The sequence below is a fragment of the Rhinolophus ferrumequinum genome, chromosome 7 (genome assembly GCF_004115265.2).
Source record: "Rhinolophus ferrumequinum isolate MPI-CBG mRhiFer1 chromosome 7, mRhiFer1_v1.p, whole genome shotgun sequence".
In the NCBI taxonomy this organism is placed as follows: Eukaryota; Metazoa; Chordata; class Mammalia; order Chiroptera; family Rhinolophidae; genus Rhinolophus; species Rhinolophus ferrumequinum.
Genome location: NC_046290.1, coordinates 48,200,783 through 48,221,076, shown reverse-complemented (window position 1 = coordinate 48,221,076; position 20,294 = coordinate 48,200,783). Strand labels below are relative to the sequence as shown.

The following is a 20,294-nucleotide window of genomic DNA, read 5'->3' as shown; positions in this document are numbered from 1 at the left end:
CCTGGGAGGCCCGCCTTCAGGTGTGGCGGGCGCGGCGATGTCGTTTGGGTTTACCTCAAGTAAAACCTGAGGAAACTCCCAGCTCGTACTTCAGCAATTCTTCGTACAATTTTGAGAACTGTCGAGGTTGGATTTGTAACCAACACTATTGGAACTTCAATATTAAATCATTTCTAAACGGGCTTCCAGAATTTTCTTTTGAATCAAGACTCTCAGTTTCTTCTCTGAAGGTGTAAACATTGGCATCCCATTTTAACGCAGTGGTAATTTATTGGACTCCTCATAAAGAATTGAAATACAGTCATCTATGCTGGACAATCATTTGCCTAGTTAGAATTCTAATAATATGGAAGAAACGTAGGGTATTGAAGGACAACCATGATCTCTGTCCTGAATCCCTAGCACCTAAGGATAGTGTGTTTAATGGATTACAACAAAACAAAATAAAATAAAACCATGATACATCTTGTACCTGCTGATGGTTTCAGAGGTCAAATTGGAAGTTTAGCGTATTCTAGGAGTGAAAAAAAATAATCGAGCCCTCATAACAAAACTAGGTTTGACCCCAGAACTCACCCACCGTTTTTGTAAATGTAGACAGAGAGAGAGAGAGAGAGAGAGAGAGAGAGAGAGAGAGAGAGAGAGAGAGAGAGAGAGAGAGAGAGAGAGAGAGATACAAGGGAAGTGTTATCTACAAAAATTCACACAATGGTTTAGAGAAGGGAAAGCAAGGCATAAAAAGTGAGAAATGAGTTGGAAGACTAGAGATCAGGCACCTTAATAAGGACTTGACAAAAGGTATGGAAAGATGTTTTCAAGATGTTGTACAACGGTAGACAGAATTCAATAATAGATGTGGATCTGGTAGAGACTGTGTATATGTGTGTGTGTTTCTACACATATATAATGTATGTATATCCATGTATATGTATGTACATATGAGTTTGAAATCATACCTCAAGAGATTACAGTTAGAAGGTGTGGGGACAGAGCCAGGAGTGCAGTTTCCAGGCTCTTGGTCTCACGTGGAAAGGTGCTGGCTTGGGTAGTAAATAGCCATCAACTGTGATCCGATGGCCGTCACCTGTGGCTAGTTGGCCATCAGCTGTAACCAGTGAGCCATTGGCCATTAATATAACTGCTGTGGCTACGCTAGCAGAAAAATGGGGGCTAGCAAGAAGATGGTGGCTGAGCCTGCAAGCAGCGCAGTGAGGGTTGAGAATTGTGTGGCTCCTGTTTCCTGTTTCTCCAGCCCAGCCGCCAGTGAGAGTACAGTGGTGTGACTCCCCTACCTATGGTCCGTGGGTGTTCCTTTTTGGCCTCACCATGTCCTGCGTTCTTGTGTGGAGAGTGGGAGCTGAGACACCCCAGGCCCCTCCACATGACAGTAAGAGTTAACACTATTTGCCTCTGAATTATCTTGTTTCCCTGAGCCTTCTGTAGATAGCAACAATCAGATAACAAGACGGTCATAAATTAACTTACACTTTTAAGGGGAATAGTTCAATGTTATGGTTTGCTTAGTAAATGGAATCATGTTTCCAATTTTCACCATAATATCATTTGAGTTTTTCTTGAACAACTTTAATCCAATTATGTATTACAAAGCAAAAATGATTATCCCTTAATTATACAACAAAAGAACAATTTTTGCTCCAGGGAAGTAAACACCACCTCTCTGAGAAGTTCACTAAAATCCTACCAGGTGTGTTCAAACATATTACTGCTGTTCAAAACGGAACATTACTTTAAAAAAAATAAAAATCAGTACCAGGTACTAGGTATGTTTTTGAAAATGGAATTATTTCCTCAAAAAGCACTTTTTAGCTCTAGGTTAATTATCACATTTTGAGACTTCTTCCAAATATTTCCAAGCCACCCCAAGAGAACAAATAATAACACATTTATAAAGCAAGTCATTATCCAATACAGGGAAAGAAATGCAATTCCCTTTCTGGAATGCCCATTCTTCAGGGCTCAGCTTGAGTGCAGCCACCTACATTCAGCCTGTCTTACCAGTAAATATAGTAAGATAATAATAGACACCACTCTTTGGGAACATATTATTTATTCATTTGAGTCAACAAATGATTGTTAACACCTACTAAGTGCCAGGCCATGTATTTCACACTTGGAATTCAAAGCCCAGGATCTCTAGCAGTCTACAATCTAGTAGGTATAGACCACATCAAAGCCACAGCAAAAAATATTTCAAGGTCTTCATAGAGAAAGAGGAGCACAAAAGAGTAACTGATTAGTTTTTCCTAGGGGCAGTTATTCATGAAGGTGGCCCTTGGACTAAGCTGAAAAATGAGTAGTTGTGCATAGTGTGAGAGGGCAAAGGAGCATAAAGGAAGCACAGTCTGGGCAGTGGGGGCAACAGAGCATGACACCAGCAAGGTGAAATAGCTTGGTTTATTCAGGAAACTACAGTCTATGCACTGTGATTTTTTTTTTAATTTATTTTTAATTTATTGGGGTGACAATTGTTAGTAAAATTACATAGATTTCAGGTGTGCAATTCTGTATCACATCATCCATAAATCACACTGTGTGTTCACCACCCAGAGTCAGCTCCCCTTCCATCACCATACATTTGATCCCCCTCACCCTCATCCCCCCCCAACCCCCTTACGCTCTGGTAACCACCAAATTACGTTCCCCAGATTAATTTTCAAGCCCGTGGCCATCCTATGGTCACCGATTGCCCTCCAATCCCCTCACCCTCCCCCCTACCCCCCACCCCTCCCGCCCATCTAGCAACCCTCAGTTTTTCCTCATTGTCTCCCAAACTGTTTCTGATTAGTTCATTCACTTATTCTTTTCTTTAGAATCCGCAAATAAGTGAGATCATATGGTACTTATCTTTCTCTGTCTGACTTATTTCACTTAACATAATGTTCTCTAGATCCATCCATGTTGTTGCAAATGGTAAGATTTCTTTCTTCTTTATGGCTGCATAATACTCCATTGTATAAATGTACCACAGTTTCTTAATCCAGTTATCTACCGATGGGCATTTTGGTTGTTTCCATGTCTTAGCTATTGTGTATAGTGCTGCAATAAACATAGGAGTGCATAGAGATTTTTGAATTGAAGTTCTGGATTTCTCCGGATAGATACCTAGGAGTGGAATTACTGGATCATAAGGTAGTTCCATTTTCAGATTTTTGAGATACCTCCATACTGTTCTCCATAGCGGCTGCACCAGTCTGCAATCCCACCAACAGTGCACAAGCGTTCCCTTTTCTCCACATCCGCGCCAGCACTTGTTGTTTGTTGATTTATTGATGATAGCCATTTTGACTGGGGTGAGGTGGTATCTCATTGTATGCACTGTGATTTGATTGGCCTTGAATGCCAAGCCCAATATTTGGTGTGCACCATGGATAAGTGGTATGCGGGAGCTTTGTACTGGCTTGTAAGAGCTGATTGCTAAATTTTCAAGAATTTTGTGAGAATTGTTTGACATCATGTTCACAGCTTGAAATCTGTCACGGTATTTACACCATAGAAATCATCATACATTGAAAATCAGCTCCCCTTTTCTCTCCCCGCACTGATCCTGGAGATAGTTGAGAGCTTTTGAAATCTTTTTTGTTTTGTTTTTAACATGAGTGATGTTATAAAAGCACTGTTCATGGCTAATCTGCAAAAAATGCACAAAACAATTTAGAGAGGGAAAGCTGAGAAATTAGTTGGAAGGTCAGAGTTTAAGCAACTGATAAGTACTGACAAAATGAATGGAAAGAAATGTTTTCAAGAGGCCTTACAAGGCTAGGCAGAATTCAATAATAGATACGGGATTGGCAGAGGCAGAGGTGGAAATGAGAGGGAAAAAGTACAGTAGTCCTCCCTTATCCACGGTTTCACTTTCCTTTGTTTCAGTTACCCGTGGTCAGCCGTGGTCTGAAAACATCTTAGTCATTCACCTCACTTCATCTTATCACATAGACATTGTATTGTCTCACATCATCACAAGGAGGGTGAGTACAGTACAATATTTTGAGAGACCACATTCACATAACTTTTATTATAGTACATTGTTATAATTGTTCTGTTATTATCTGTTGTTGTGCCTAATTTGTAAATTAAACTTTATCATAGATATGTATGTATAGAAAAAAACATAGTATATATAGGGTTCAGTACTATCCAGTTTCAGGTATCCACTGGGGGTCTTGGAATATATTCCCCATGGATAAGGGGGGACAACTGTAATGGTAAATACATATCTAAATGAGGGCAGTAAAAGTATTTCCCATTAGGGAATGTCTATTTATTTAAGATGGTTGCAAGTGAAAGGCAAGAGGGAATTAGCAACTAATTTATTGCCTACATTTTCTCACCAGAGTTCCTTTTGGAAATCTGTGATACGGCTTCCATTACCCATGTTAATGCTGAAACTTTATAGTCTTGGTCACTTCTTTAGTGGAGTAATTGATTACATAGATATCACAATTCCTACACTAACTTTAAAATTAAGGCATTTCTGACGGACTAAATTGAAATTATAAATACTTCTTATAATGATGCTTTTGCTATCATCATGAGATTGAGGTAAGATGTACAGCCCTGTATTACAGGAACAATGTAAAGATTGATAATAAGAGATTTTTCCATTTCATTGAAGAGAGGATTACACACATACTAACAATTAGGCCTACTTATGTCACATGGGGTATCTATCATACACTAATGATACATTCCAAATGGACTGGCCATCCTCCATATCTGAAATTCCCTAAACATTTTATAGATACAAAATTTCTCTGCAAAGCATTTTAGAAATGAGGCATAAAAAAGTTAGCTGAAGTCATCTTTATCTTTTTTATACTTTTTTCAAACACCCTTGACATTCCCTTTGTAAATGTGCAGCGAGGGTTGACTCAGCAGGCTCAGATTGCTCAAGCCCTGCACATTCCTTAGAAAGGCCTGTCTTCAGGACTGGCTCCCTGGAGATAACCATTGAGCCCTTGGAAGATCCTGCCTGATAGTGTTGTAGTATGCTGTGGCCTTGGGCCACACCGTATTAATTTGACAGAGATAGTTTATACTAACAATGTGACTTATGGCGAATGTTCATTTTTGTATACTGGAGGCCCAGAGTTATGAGGTATTATTTAGATCTCTCATAGGTTGGAGACTGAGTGGTTAAGGTCTGTCACACGGACACTACATGCCTGTGACTGACCCCGTAAAAACCCTGGACTCCAAGGGCTGGGTGAGCTTCCTTACTTTACATGTGTTGTGCCTGGTCTCTCCTGGACTTTGCCCATTTGCCTTTTCCATTTGCTGATTTTAATCTGTATCCTTTCACTATAACAAACTGTAACCATGAGTATAACAGCTTTGTTGAGTTCTGCAAGTCCTTCTAACAACTCATTAGGCCTGAGGGAAGTCTTGGGGACTCCTGGCACAGTAAGGTAGAGATAAATTTTATTTCTTTCTCTATGGATAACCAATCATGCAAGCACTGTTTATGTAATAGTCAGTACTTTTTCTACTGAGTTGACTAAAATGTCCAAACCCATGCCAGTACCACTCTATTAATTACTATAGCTTTGTAATAAATCTCGATATGTATTAGGGCCTGTCCTTCTATCTTCTTATTCTTGGGCCTTTGCTCTTCCATATAAAATTTAAGATCCATTTAACTTCCAAGAAAAACCATAAGGGATTTTATTTTGATTTTTACTGAATAGAGTAATTTGAGAATAGTTTTGTTTTTCCTAATCACAAAGTGTTACTCTTTTCACTTACTCAGATGTACCATATATCTTTCAGTAATATTTTGTAGTTCCCAAGTTTTTGCACATTTTTTTGATAGATTTCCTTCCTCCTCTTTAGGTACGTTATAGATTGTTGTCATGAGATTATTTTTTTTTATTATTTTCTAATTGGTTATTACTGTAGTATTGGAATGCTGATTTTATATATTGATCTTGTAGCTATATCCTTGTTGAACTCATTAAATGTAGATTTTTAAAAAAATGCACAAACACACCATCTGACAAAGCTTTATTTTTGTTTCCAGTTTTCAATCATTTAACTGCTGAATTAAATAATAGAGGGTACCCTTATTGCCTAAGGAATGCTTCTAGAATTTCACCATTGTGATAATTTATGTAATTTAATTTAACTTATTTTTTTTTAAGGGGAACATTGTGTACTTCCAGGACTTTTTTCCAAGTCAAGTTGTTGTCCTTTCAATCTTAGTTGTGGAGGGTGCTGTTCAGCTTCAAGTTGTTGTCCTTTCAGTCTTAGTTTGTGGAGGACGCAGCTCAGCTCCAGGTCCAGTTGCTATTGCTAGTTGCAGGTGGCGCAGCCCACCATCCCTTGCGGGAGTCGAACCGGCAACCTTGTGGTTGAGAGGACGTGCTCCAACCAACTGAGCCATTCAGGAGCTCAGCTCAGGGTGCCATGTTCAATCTTAGTTGCAGGGGGCACTGCCCAACATCCCTTGCGGAACTCCAGGAATTGAACTGGCAACCTGGTGGTTGAGAGCCCATGCTCCAACCAACTGAGCCATCCAGGAGGCAGCTCAGCTCAATGTGCCATGTTCAATCTTAATTGCAGGGTGTGGAGCCTACCATTCCTTGTGGGACTCAAGGAATTGAACTAGCAACCTTGTGTTTGAGAGCCCACTGGCCCATGTTGGAATCGAACCGGCAGCCTTTGGAGTTAGGAGCATGGAGCTCTAACCGCCTGAGCCACTGGGTCGGCCAATTTATGTAATTTTTCAATAGGCATTTCTTATGGGTGAGGCAGAATTTTACTAACAGAACCTGATTTTATTTGGGGGTAGCAACATGCCCAGTTAAAAACTACATTAACAGGTTCCCTATAAGGAAGCCATGACAGAGTCTGGCCAATGAGATGAAAGTAGAAATTGTTACCTCAGACTTCCAGGAAAGCTCCTTTAAGTGGGACAGATTTGTGGCCTTTTTATCCCTTTCACTTCCTTGTCTTCCTATCTGGAACTCACACGTAAGGCTGGATATGGAAAAGCCCATCTGTGGCCATAAATTGACCATGTGAAGCCAAGAAAATCAGTGACATTGAGCCCATCCTTGAACCACCGAACCAATGCTAACCAATGAAATTAAACAGAAAACTAGAACTGATTTTTTTTTTTTTAAGACTGATTTGGGTCTTTGTAACTCACAGCTGAAGTGAAATTCTGAACTGATACAGAAAGTAAGGTGCTGCAAATCACAAAAACTACTATACAGAACTGGCATAGTGTTGAAGGGAGGGCTTTGGGGAGTGGGGACACAAATATCACAGGCTGGAAAGCTGGTGACTTATTTGGCAGTGACAAAATATTTGGTCAAATTGTCAAATGCTGTCCTTGCAAAGCAGACCAAATGTTGACTGAGGCTGCAGCATTAGGAAAATGTTGGGAGAAAAACTTAAAATGTTGGCATAGGATGGCTTTTTCTTGCTGTTTTCAACTAGGTCTTACAAGAGAGAAACGTACTTGTTTCTCTAGTGAAACTAGCAGCCTGCAGAGGAAGGAAAACTTCATCTTGCTAAGGAAAGCAGTTTGTCCTTTTTTTTTAGTTTTTATTGTGATATAGGTTACATATGAACAAAAGTGTATAAAATATACATGTACAGTTTGAAGAGTATTTTTAAAGTGAACATCCATGCAATCACAACCCAAGATAAGACATAGAACGTGGCCAGCATCCCAGAAGCTCCACGTGCCATTCCCCAATCATGTTCCCCTACCTTTCCACAGAGGAAATCATTATTCTAACTATTGACAATAACATAGTTACTTTTCTTTATCATTTGATCTTATATGGATATATCCTTAAAACAATATAGCCCCGCTTTAACTGTTTTGAACTTTATATAAATGGAATCATATTGATGGCATCCTTTGGTGACAGTGTTCATTCACATTCTGTTTAGCTATTTCCTTCATTTTCACCACTGTGTAGAATTCTATTATTTGAATACACAATGGTAAAATTTAACCATTCCACCATTGCTAAATATTTGGTTCATTTCCAATTTTTGGCTATTACAGTGTGGAACATTCTCATTCGTGCTTCTTAACTATTGAACATGTTCAACAGTTTTCCCAAAGGCATTGTATTAGTTAGGGTTCTGGCAGGAAAAAATTCTGTAACTAGAGATGAGTTTAAGAAAGGAACCATTTGCACAGGTGAGGACAGGGTGTGGGGAAAGCACAAACGCTAGTGGAGCAGGGCTAACAAGAACGAGGCTCTGTTGCCACCCGTAGGCGGAGGAGCGGAGGGAAGGAAAGGATTACCAGAACTTGGAGAGAGCCGAGAATGCAGTATGAAACTGGCTAGCTACAAGAGTTGTGACCTTTGATCAAGGGACCTAACCAGCACGTGATGATGCTACAATAAGGTACATGAAGGAATAAATACCCAACTTCATCTTCTTTCTTCCCTCCCTCTAATCTCCTGTGGTGGCTCTGCCATTGCAGTGGCACCTTGCTAACATGAAGCAGGGTACTGAAAGGCTGCTGATCGGGAGGAAATATGGAAAACCACCAACTAAGGTGTATATTTAGAGATACAATTGCTGGGTTGCTGAGTGTGCATATCTTCAAACTTACTAAAGAAGGGCAAACTATTTTCCAAAGTGATTGTTTTCAAAGTAAGAGTCCACGTCGTTCCACTGCCTCTCCAGAACTTAATATCATCAGACACTTTCATTTTCATGAATCCGTTAGAGATGTAATGATACCTCTGTGGTTTTGCTTTTCATTTTCTAGTACGAAAATGACTGAGAATGTTTTCATGTTTCTTGGCCATTTGGATTTCTTTTTATGTGAAGTGCCATTTAAAGTCTTTTGTCCAAACTTCTATTGGTTGTCTCTTTCTTACTGATTCATTGGAGTCACATATATTTTGGATTATGTACTCTGGATACTAGATTTTTTCCCCAGGTATTTGTGTTACAAATATATTCATCCTGGTGGTTTCTTATATTCTGACCCTCTGGTAACATTATAGGTGCTTATTCTTTGTAGTTTTGTTGTATTTTCTAACAATGCTCCAAAGCAAAATGATAATAAAAAGAAAATAAGTTGGGTGTATTAGACAAAACAGTAAGAGAAGAATGTGGAGAGAATGCTTGGCAAAGAAAATAAAAGTGAAAGCACCAGAGGTAGGAAAAGAAAGGAAAAGGAAGGAAACCATTTCTATTGACTAAAAGGTCAACTAAATATTTTGAATTTTATTTTAAATTATTATTAAATATGACTAAATGATAACATTAAATTAATCATCTAAATGAAAATAATTTAGTATTTACTCTAATGTTGAAAACACAAAACACAAAATACAAACACAAAAACACAAAATACAAAATAAACACAAAAATAAACTTGAGGCAAGATACAAAAAATTAAATATGGTGCTATCAGCTTTTCAATATATTAAATCAGTTTTTCATTGAACTTAACTTTGTACAGAATTTACATATGTAAATCACACAATCAAGAACCATAGCACAACACTGTTTTCACCTTAGTACATAATAATATCAGGCATGAGACTGGCATGCTAATAAACATTAAGCCTAATTTTAAACCATCTAGTAATTTAAAATCAAGTTACCACTTTGGCCAAGGCTGTGCAAGATCCTAACGTAAGCCATTCCTAAAATAGAATTTCCATGTACATTTATATGAGCTATAAAATATGAAAAGTAGGTATGTAAATATTAAAATCATTATGTTGAAACCTGAAACTAATATAATGTTATATGTCAATTATACCTCAATTTAAAAAAAAAGTAGGAAAAGAGAAAACAAACATATAAGAGAACAAAACGTCGGGTTCTTTAAAGCAGTCATAAAATGGCTTCCATTTTCATGTTTCAATTAAATAATTATTTCTAATAAAAACTCATTGATAGCAGAAAATTATCTGGAGGAACTACTTAAGCTAACTACTTACTGTTAAGCTGTCTTCTTTGAATATTAATAAAAACATGATAGAAATATAACTACGATAAATGAGCTATTTTAATATGCATTAATCTTTTGAATTGCACATTTTTCTCTAGAAGGTTATATAAAAATAAAGTGAGTGTACAATTTATCCTTGTTTATAGATTTGTGTACAGTACAAACATAATTGCCAAGAAATGAAATACTACCACTTAAAAGTCCTAGATAAGAAAATAATTACCTTGAATCTTAGACTAAAAAATTTTTAAAGTGAACCAAGTGCCTATTCATAAAAGGAATTTTAATTAAAAAAAATCAAATGAATAATCGTATTTAAGCAAAATTCTTTTAACACAGAAAATACTGTGATATTATTTTCCTAAAGGTAACAAAACCACTCATGGTACTTCTGGTAAGCTAATATTCTCCATAGAATGTATGATAAATATTACTTATTAATGCTACTAGGAACTAAAATAGGAATATCCAAAGTTGTAGAAGACGCTAAGATAAAATACAGCAGACCAGTACCAACAAAAATGGTTAAGTATTAAAAAAATCTTATACTAAAATAGGTTTGTGTGAACCTCTGAGAGCTCTTATAAATATTTTTATATTGACCACAAAACTTAAGAAATCACTTTTTAATTCCATTCATAATTTTTCATTTTCAAAATATCTCTAACACAAAGTGAAATTCCTATGGTTATCGAAAAGGTATACAGAAGTTAATATATATACTCCAAATTCATCTAACAGAACTATTGCCGGTGAGGGATTATTGCACTGGCCTTTCACTAAATGAATCTGTAAACTTAAAATGAGGATAAACAGGTTCATTTACTATAAAAAACAAGTCTCAATAAAAAAAGTACTAATATTCAATGTTCATTTAAAAAATATATCAAGTGTGTGTCTAGGATTGTTTGGTTTTATTTTCTTAGATGCTGAGTACTTTGTCATCAATCCTGACCTGGAATCAAAGAAAAACAAAAAACAAAAAAAACACAATTAAAACGCAGGAAGAAATTTAAAAAAAATAACATCACAAATAATTGACTTAAAATTTTTACTTGATATAAAAGTAAATTTTAACATCTACTAAAAATTCAACCTCAAACTATGAGTTTTACAGCTAGCTTTATTAAAGCTCAAATTAACCATACCTTTTTGTTTTTGTTACAGTCTTCTGTACTCTGCCCGAGTTACCTTTAGAGGGAAGAAAAGTGAAGAAATTCCATAACGAATAACAAGAAATAATTAAAGGGTTCTATAAAAATTTAAAAAGTTAAAGCTACCTGATATAAAGATAATAAAAACTTCCTTAGTACTACAAAGTTCATATTTATACATAACAGAAGCTAACTTTATAGCATAATTTCTTTATAATTTACTTGTTTTATTAGTATTAAATTTTATTTTTGAAATTTGACCAGAGTCAGAACTGCCAAGAAACAAATTAGAGGCTTTCTGGCTATGAAATTATCATTAATTTACTGCTGTGCTTTGACAAATGTTCTCTGAAGGAATTTCTTTTTTATTACATCACTCAGCTCCCTAAACCTTTGAGTTCATTCTGTGCCAAAACTGGTTTTCCAAAATTTAAACTCTAATGGCTTTCATTAATTCTAACCTATGGTAAGGTAACTATCATTTACCTAAATGGCAGCATTCACAAGCAGTCCCTTTAATGGTATGTGTTTCAGATTTAACAATGATCTCCATTTTAATAAAACATTCCTAGAAAATCAAGTTCTTTAAAATGACTGCAAACTCACCAGTACCTTTGGTGTTTTCTTTGGGTTGGCTAACTTGATTATCCTTTCTCAGTTCCTGGATAATGCTTTTATTTAAGCAAACATCCACATGCACATTAAATAGGGTAAGATCTGAAGTCTTTTGTTCTAGGTTGCAGACAGGGCAAACTAGAGCTTGGTCTGTTATCACTTCACATAAATGAGGTTGGAGGGGTTCTTGCCTTCTTAATGACCCAACATCTTCATTTTCCAGTGAAACGGTACAAGAAGAATTCTGATGACAATGCTCGATATTAAATGATTTGCTTGGAAGATTAGAACATTCCTCTTTGCTTAAAGCATCTACACTTTCTGCTTTATTCGGATGGGTTTCATAATCCTGCTTCTCACAGAGTGAAAAAGAATGGTGTACATTTTCTTTTTTGTTAACTTCTATAGAGGAAGCATGTGAATATGAGAACATTTCACTGATCGAAGGTCCATCAAGACATGTATCTACATGTTTATTAAAGGCTTCCAGAGTGATGCTTTCTTGCTCCCTAAAGCAAACAGGACAGGTAAATATCTGACCATTATCTGAATTCTCTGATGTTTCTGAAGTCTCACTCATCTTCTTCTTTAAAACTTGGAATGATGGTGATGTCTGTAAACTTTGTCTACTCATAGTTTCACACTTAAGTGTGTCTTGGTGGTTCCATTTCCTTTCTGATCGTTTTTTATCAAAAAAACTTGTCTTATGAGATATTTCCAAAGGTTTTAAAACCTGATCTTTGTCAATTTTCTCTGTACACCCAGTGGCTGACAGGGTTTGGTTTCCAGCCTGTAAGAAATCAATAATGCTCCTTTGTTGGTGTTTCTTGTCTTCTTCATTAGGAAAACTAGAGAGCCGCACACCTAAATTAAACCAACCACAATTAATCAATTTCAAATTCAACAAAGTTCACTCATAATTCATAAAAATATTTTGAAAATACTGTTGTGACGTAGAAAAAAGGCTGTTTAGAGAAAGATAATAAGGAACACTATGAGTTTGCTGAATTAAAGGATGCTTTTTCAAATTGGTATTTTGAGTTGAAATTTACTTTCCTTTATAAAACTGGGTATCACAAAATAGTAAAAGTCTATACTGGAGTTAGTGTGATTATATAGGTTTTTCGATTAATATCTTGACACACAATACCATTGAATACCAACTAACTAATTGGTGTCAACTTCATATATACTTCAGCTCCTTTTTTCTTTCAACAGGTTTTAACTTTTTAGAGCAATTTTAGGTCCACAGCAAAACTGAGCAGTAAGTACAGAGTTCCCATATACCCCCTGGCTCCCCACATATACAGCCTTGTCCACTGTCAACACCCTGGACCAGAGTGCTACATATGTTACACCGATGAACCTACATTGACACAAAATTATCAAAGTCCATAGTTTATACTAAAGTTCACTTTGGGTGTTGCACATTCTATAGGTTTTGACAAATGTATAATGACATGTATCTAACATTATAGCATCATACACTAGAGTCATTGCCCTAAAAATCCTGTGTTCTGCCAATTCAACCCTCCCTTCCCACTAACCATTAATAACCACTGATTTTTTTAGTGTCTCCATAGTCTTTTCCAGAATGTCATACAGCTGAATCATACAGTATGTAGGTTTTTCAGATTGGCTTCTTTCCATTGATATTAGGTTGGTGCAAAAGTAGTTGCGGTTTTTGCAATTATTTTTAACCTTTTAAACTGCAATTACTTTTGCACCAACCTAATAATATGCGTTTAAGGTTCCTCCATGTCTTTTTGTGGCTTGATAGCTCATTTCTTTGATGTGCTGAATATATTCCATTGTCTCCAATGACCTACTACTGAAAGACATTTTGGTTGCTTCCAAGTTGTAGCTATTATAAATAAAGCTGCTATTAACATCCACTCTTTAGTTCTTTCAGTTAACATACTTTAGTCAGTTGATCATATATGAAAGCCTGGCTAATGACCCCCTCTTAGTACCATACTATGTTGGCATTTGGGGTGCTTATCCATAAGCATTCTCTTACCATGTTCACTTTGGAAACATGGTTTGTTTTTTTCACCAGGAGGTGGCTAAAGATGTGGTTTTATAGCGCCACCCTTCACCTGTAATTCTGAAATCCAAAAAGCCCTGAAAATTGTAAGCAACAGATGGTAACTGATGACTGAACTATGTGAGGCTATTTAAGAGTCTTTACAACTCAGTGTGAACATTTTTTGTTTTGCTACAGAAATATTAATGTCTTTGATCATGAAGTGCTTCCTCAGATCCCAAAGGAGTATTACATAATATACTCAGTATGCACTGAATTTGCTTTCTAAAGTCTGAAAAGTTTTAAATTTTGAAACATAGCTAGCCTCAAAGATATCAGTAAGTAGTAAGAAAAAGAACAACTTTAATGGTTCTTACTGGAATTAAACTAATAATCATGGCTTCACATGCTTCAGGTTCTAAGAATTAAGAAAAATGGCAGCAGTGTAAGTAGAACTTCCTAAATAGCTTTAAGAAATAAAATGGAGGTGAGAATTTCCAAAGTTGATTCTTTGGGAAAGTCTAGCAGATTTAAGGGCAAACAAGAAAAGTCATACCCATCAGTCTTAATCTCAAGGGCTGTGGAAACTCAGCATCAATTTCTGTTTTTAGCAATTCTTTAGCAATAGCAAATATTTCTTCTGCAGTAGAAACAACATATGAAACTGTAGATGCACGAGTTTTTACTTCAAAATTCACATTCTTCAGCTTAATAGTAACAGTTCTACCCTGTAACAAACAGAATACATTATTATATATGGCCTTCTAACTTCTAGAAAAAAGTTATTTTACAGGTTAGAAAGATTCAAAAAGGTCTCTTACGTACATATAATATGGATGCATAATCAACTATTTTTAAAACATGGTAAGAAAATTGTCATAAAGAAAAACTGAAATCCATAAGTAATATAAAAACCCCATTTTAGCCAATAATTATTACTCCCTTCCCCAAATGCATTTTTATAAAAGACCTTTATATAATGGTCATTTTTATTTTTATAGAACCTCCTTTAGAGGTTAAGTCAGTACCTAAAAAGGAGAAAAAAATCTTTCTAAAGGGGCTTCCCTGAAAAGGTCTGTGGATAGCTCATACTTATTGTGTGCCTACTATATATGACAGATACTATGCTAAACAATTTATATGTAAGAACTCCCTTCTAGTTACTTTTCAATGGGTACAGAGTTTCAGTTTGGCATAATGAAAAAGTTTTGGAAATTATAGTGTTAATGGTTACACAGTATGAATGTACTTAATGCCACTAAAATGTATACTTAACAAATGGTTAAAATGGTAAATTTTATGTTACATATTTTTTACTACCTCCTAGAGATAGTGAGAGTGGGTTAGACTTACTGACTCACTTCCAAAGAATCCAGTATGGAAAGGGAAAAACAGTAACTTCACAGTGGAGAAGCCCAGCCAACACTATCTTAACCAAGTGATGAAGTTTAATGTCGCCTATGATATCAGATGGCTATCACATAGAGTAGCTCCCCCTTATTTGTGGGATATGTTGCAACACCCCAGTGGATGTCTGAAACCACAGAGAGTACTAAACTCTATATATACTACGTTTTTTTCTATGTATACACATTTATGATAAAGTTTAATTTATAAATTAGGCACAATAAGAGATTAACAACATAACTAATAATAAAATAGAACAATTATAACAATATACTATAATAAAAGTTATGTGAATGTGGTCTGTCTCTTCCTCTGATAACCGATCTGATAACTGAGACCACTACTGACTGACTACCGGGTGAGAAGAAGGGATACACTGGGCAAAGAGATGATTCACATCCTGGGCAGGATGGAGCGGGACAACACAAGAGTTCATCACACTACTGAGAATGGTATGCAATTTAAAATGTATGATTTACTTCCAGAATTTTAATATTTACAGACCACAGGTAACTGAAACTGTGGAAAGTGAAACCTTGGATAAGGAGGGACTATTGTTCCCTAATAAGATGTGATGAGAAGGACACTTCACCTTTGTGGTATTCTTTCTAAAACTCATAATGATAGTCTAATCATTAGAAAACCATCAGACAAACCCAAACTGGGAGGTATATTCTGCCAGATATCCGGCCAGTACTCCTCAAGATTATCAAGGTCATGAAAAACAAGGAAATACTGAGAAACTGTCACAGACTAGAGGAGACTGGGGAAGACATGACTAAACTAAATGCAATGTGGTTTCCTGGATTGACTCCTGGAACAGAAAGAGAACATTAATAGAAAAATAGGTAAAATCCAAATAAAGTCTAGAGTTCAGTCAATGGCAATGTTCTAATGTCAGTTTTTCAGTTTTGACAAATGCAGTCTGGTAACATAAGACATAATGAGGGAAACTGGATATACTGGGACTCTATATATTACCTTTGCAATTTTTCTGTAAATCTAAAATTATTCTAAAATTGAAAGTTTATTTAAACATTAAAAAAAACTACTCTATACTCAAGGTACGATAAAGATGTATTATAAGAAAAATACTCATCAGATATGCCATTCTTTATAAATTTTTTTAATACTTTTGTATTACACTTTATAATAACTTTAAGAGTGTTGGTAAAACACTGAATATGGATTGTTGGGACTGAAGATTATGGAATACAAAGTTTAAAGCACTCCAGGTTTTATTCTCAATATGTTAAGCAGCCTGCATTAGACCCTTCAAACAAAATGCTTATTCTAGAAGGTCACTGTCTTCCTAAGAAAAACATTAAAGGATGATTGGAAAGGCATTTAAAATATGTAAATACAGTTCTAGGGAAATTCTTCCCTTTATTCTCTAATGCCAATATAACTATGATTTGCAACTTATTCAAATGTACTCCTGAGGTAGTATAAACTTCTCTGGAATTATACTGGAACCACTCTACCTTCTTAAGTTGCTTCTTCACAGAATGATCTCATCATCGGCTTCAGATATGTTTCAGAACTAAATTTGTTTTTGTTGGTGATGGGAGTACTCTTTTCTGACATTTCTCAATTTGTATTCAAATACAACATCTAACTCTTGCATTAAAATAGCATTTTACCATTTAAAAAATTTAAAACTGAGATCACCACATTAAAATAAAGTACCTTAAGTCCTTCTTTCTGCAGATCCTGAGCAAGTTCACTGCAAAGTTCCTGGCACAAGCTGTACTGTTCTTCTGCTTTACTTATCTCACTGAATGTCCTAAAAGATAAGCACGATTTTGGTGTACAAAGGAAACTATAATTCAGAATCATTTAGGAATGATATAGCATGTTTAAATGGCCTAGCATTAAGTTATATTTTCTACAGAATAAAGTTTTCAGATGAACTAAGATATAATTAAAAACATTTAAGGTCTACCTAAATAATTGAAGATCACTTAGTTAAGCTTACTAGCAAAAGTGTACTTTTATGCTTTTGCTCTTTCTATACTATTTTTTAAAAAACATCATTAAAGTCACCAACAGATAGTGACAATGCCCCCAGAAACTTAAAACATTAAGGCATATAAGAGTACGTACATCGACTCTGCTACAGAGGATTATCTTAAGAAAGTACACATGAGAACATCATTCCAATTATTGCACATGCATTTTCTGAAAGAGAAATATCTTCAAGTAGAGTTAAGGCGTTGATTACTGGTAGCTAGTACCCTTGTTTTATAACCAACTGCAAATGGAGGACTGGTAAGATAAAATATAGAAATTTTGAACTCATCTGCATAAGAGTGTTGAAGAAGTTGAAAAGTCATATTAACCTAAAAGAAAAATATACTACAGAGATCAATGAATAAAAAACCATTTGCAAATAACTATTCAGTCTCCCCTTTTTAATTCTATGCTCACCTATCCAGGTTTCCTCTCTAGTGGCAACCAATGTTGCCAGCTCCCTATTATGAATTCCTCCAGATATATTTTCTGCATATATAAGCAAATAAGCAAATATTTTCCTCTAATTTTTTATATAAACAGCAGAGTATCAGACATTGTTTAGCAGCTTGCTTTTCTGAATTCATCCTGGTGAGAGTTCCCTATGAGTAAATAATTTCTTCATTTATATATGGCAGCATTATATTCTAATTTAAAGATGTGAGATCATTTAACTAGTCCTCTATTCATGGATATTTAAGTTATTTTCAATCTTTTGCAATTGTAAAAAAGTATAATGAATAAACAAGTATACATGTACAATAACACGTGATTACATCTGTGGGATGAATTCCTAGAATAACAACTGTGGAATCAAAATACATATGTATCTGTAATTCTGATAGATATGGCCAAATTGCTTGCCCCCTGTGGTAGGCAAAATAATGGTCCCTAAAGATGTCCAAATCCTAATCCTCTGAACTGAGTACATTACATCACAAAAGGGACTTTGCCAATGCGATTAAATTAAAATGGGGAGATTATGCAGGTGAGCCCAATGTAATCCCAAGGTTCCTTAAAAAAGGAGGCAGGAGGATCAGAGTCAGAGGAAGAGAAGGGTTTGAAGATGGAGGATGAGTCCATGATCCAAAGAATGCAGGGAGACTCTAGAAACTTTTGATAAAGAAATGGATTCTCCCCTGGAGCCTCTAGAAGGAATGCAGCCCTGCCAAACACCTTAATATTAGGACTTCTGACCTTCAGAACTGTAAGAGAATACATCTGTGTTGTTTTAAGCCACTAAATTTGTGACAATTTGTTATATCACCAATAAGAAACTAGTACACCCCCTCCTAGAATATATAGCTTTTTCACTCCTGGTCTTGCCAATAGAGTGTGTTAGAATCTTTGCCAACCTCATCAGTGAAAAATATTTCCTTAGAGAACTTTCAATCTGTATTTCCTAAATTATAAAGGAGATTGGGCATATTTTCACATTTTAAGAGCTATTTATACTTCCTCTTCTGTTAACTTGTTATATCTTTGTTAATTTTTTTCTATTGGCTTGCTGGCCCTCTCTTAAGACATTAAAAATAGTTAATATTAGTATTCTTGTATACTAAATAGCCTTCTCAATAACAACAAACAAAATGGAAAAAAATTCACTAAATAGGACAATACTATCTCATTGTTAGATGCTTTCCCCTCTCTTTTCCTTTGATTGTTTTTATGTAAATCACAACCTCAAAGGCAATTTTTATCAGTCATTTATTGAGTATATTGTTTTGCAAAAGCCATTTAGCTTTTCTGATTACCAGTAATATATGTGAAAAATGAATACAACTGTGCACTAGGTCAGTGGTTCTTAAGTGTCTCAGTGGAACTGTGGTCTTTGAGGAGATAATTGAGGGACTTTTCAAACAATGACATATTTCCCCAAACAATAAGGTTTTCATCAAGATTTCATTTGACTTCTAAAGAAGATTGTAAACCAATGAACTAGATCACCTCTAATTTAGATCACATCTTTCGTTAATATCTTGCTATTTAATACCTCTTTTCATTCACCAACATTTTAAGAGTTTTAGGAAGTATTTCCATTGTCACCTTTTCAATTTCCCAAATAGTTACTCAGTATAATTTTTCTTATAACCGAGTCTAGAAATTAAGATTTGGAATCCCAAAATGCTTGGTTTTCACTGTATAGAAAGAAAATCAATACTGAAAAAAAACTAACTGCAGTTAATTTTTTTCCTATTAAGAGCATAGCAAGTGAAGATAAAAAAAGCATTGTACCGGGATATTTACTTCAGAAGTATGAACTGCTAAAAACTGTTATATATTTTGAAAATACATTTTTTAATTTCAGTGATATGTTACTAAAAATTAAAAATTAGTTTATAATAACATGAATTATGAACAAATAAATATCAAAATATTACCTTTCAACACTCATGCTTTTCCTCTCTGCATCCCTTGAAATAAAGAAAAAAAAGTTTTTATTTTCTTCCTCTAAGAAGACTGAATTCCTTTTAGTCAACCAAGAGGATTCAACATATCAGTTACCCTTTAGAGATCGCAATAATGTTTTTGATTAAAATTTATACGTCATAAAAGTTTTTTTAATCTAAAAATAAAACTATCACCGAAAGAATGTGCATAGATTAAGATGTATCGTGGATCAAGTCTCTATCTATTGAAGAGAACAAATCTGAAAATAGGTGGATATTATAAATTGCTTCTATTAAAAGCCTGAATATCAAAACCACAACTTATAAAAACCAATAGCAGATGGCAGTGTAATGGCTTATAGTTATAGAATATAATTAAATTTTAAATAATTTAATATCAATTATCTAATTTTTGGCTTAGTATATTAACTGCTCTCTCCTATAACCTATTCATTATTCATTTATATCACTCTACAGAAGCTCGGTCACCATTTGGCACACAGCAATAGGATGAAGATTGGAAATCTGAAATATCTAGTTTGTTTGGCTTTTAGCTGCTCTGACAGGAGTAGTTGAAACCAAAAAGCTGAAATGACATGTAGATTATTCATTTTCCAAAGATTTAGTGAACCTATTATGAATCGAGCACTGCTCTAGGCCTTGGGGATACAGTAATGAACAAAAAAGACCAAGTGACTGTCCTTAAGAAACTTAAGGACACTAAGATC

The 20,294-nt window shown here is 35.2% G+C and overlaps 1 protein-coding gene across 4 annotated transcripts in view; it reads right to left on the bottom strand.

The window, feature by feature from the left end:
- Positions 1-7,555: 7,555 nt before the first annotated feature.
- POLK (DNA polymerase kappa) overlaps positions 7,556-20,294 on the bottom strand; it is a 66,678-nt gene continuing 53,939 nt past the window's right edge. For 3 of the 4 annotated variants that reach the window (XM_033110045.1, XM_033110046.1, XM_033110047.1), the window contains 6 exons: positions 19,558-19,590; positions 16,853-16,949; positions 14,313-14,484; positions 11,722-12,594; positions 11,110-11,152; positions 7,556-10,916 (listed from right to left, as the gene is read on the bottom strand). In XM_033110045.1, coding sequence (XP_032965936.1) covers positions 10,832-10,916; positions 11,110-11,152; positions 11,722-12,594; positions 14,313-14,484; positions 16,853-16,949; positions 19,558-19,590 — 1,303 coding nt within the window. In that variant the 3' untranslated portion in view covers positions 7,556-10,831. The remainder of the gene's footprint in view (positions 10,917-11,109; positions 11,153-11,721; positions 12,595-14,312; positions 14,485-16,852; positions 16,950-19,557; positions 19,591-20,294) is intronic. The other variant, XM_033110049.1, reaches the window with a different exon arrangement.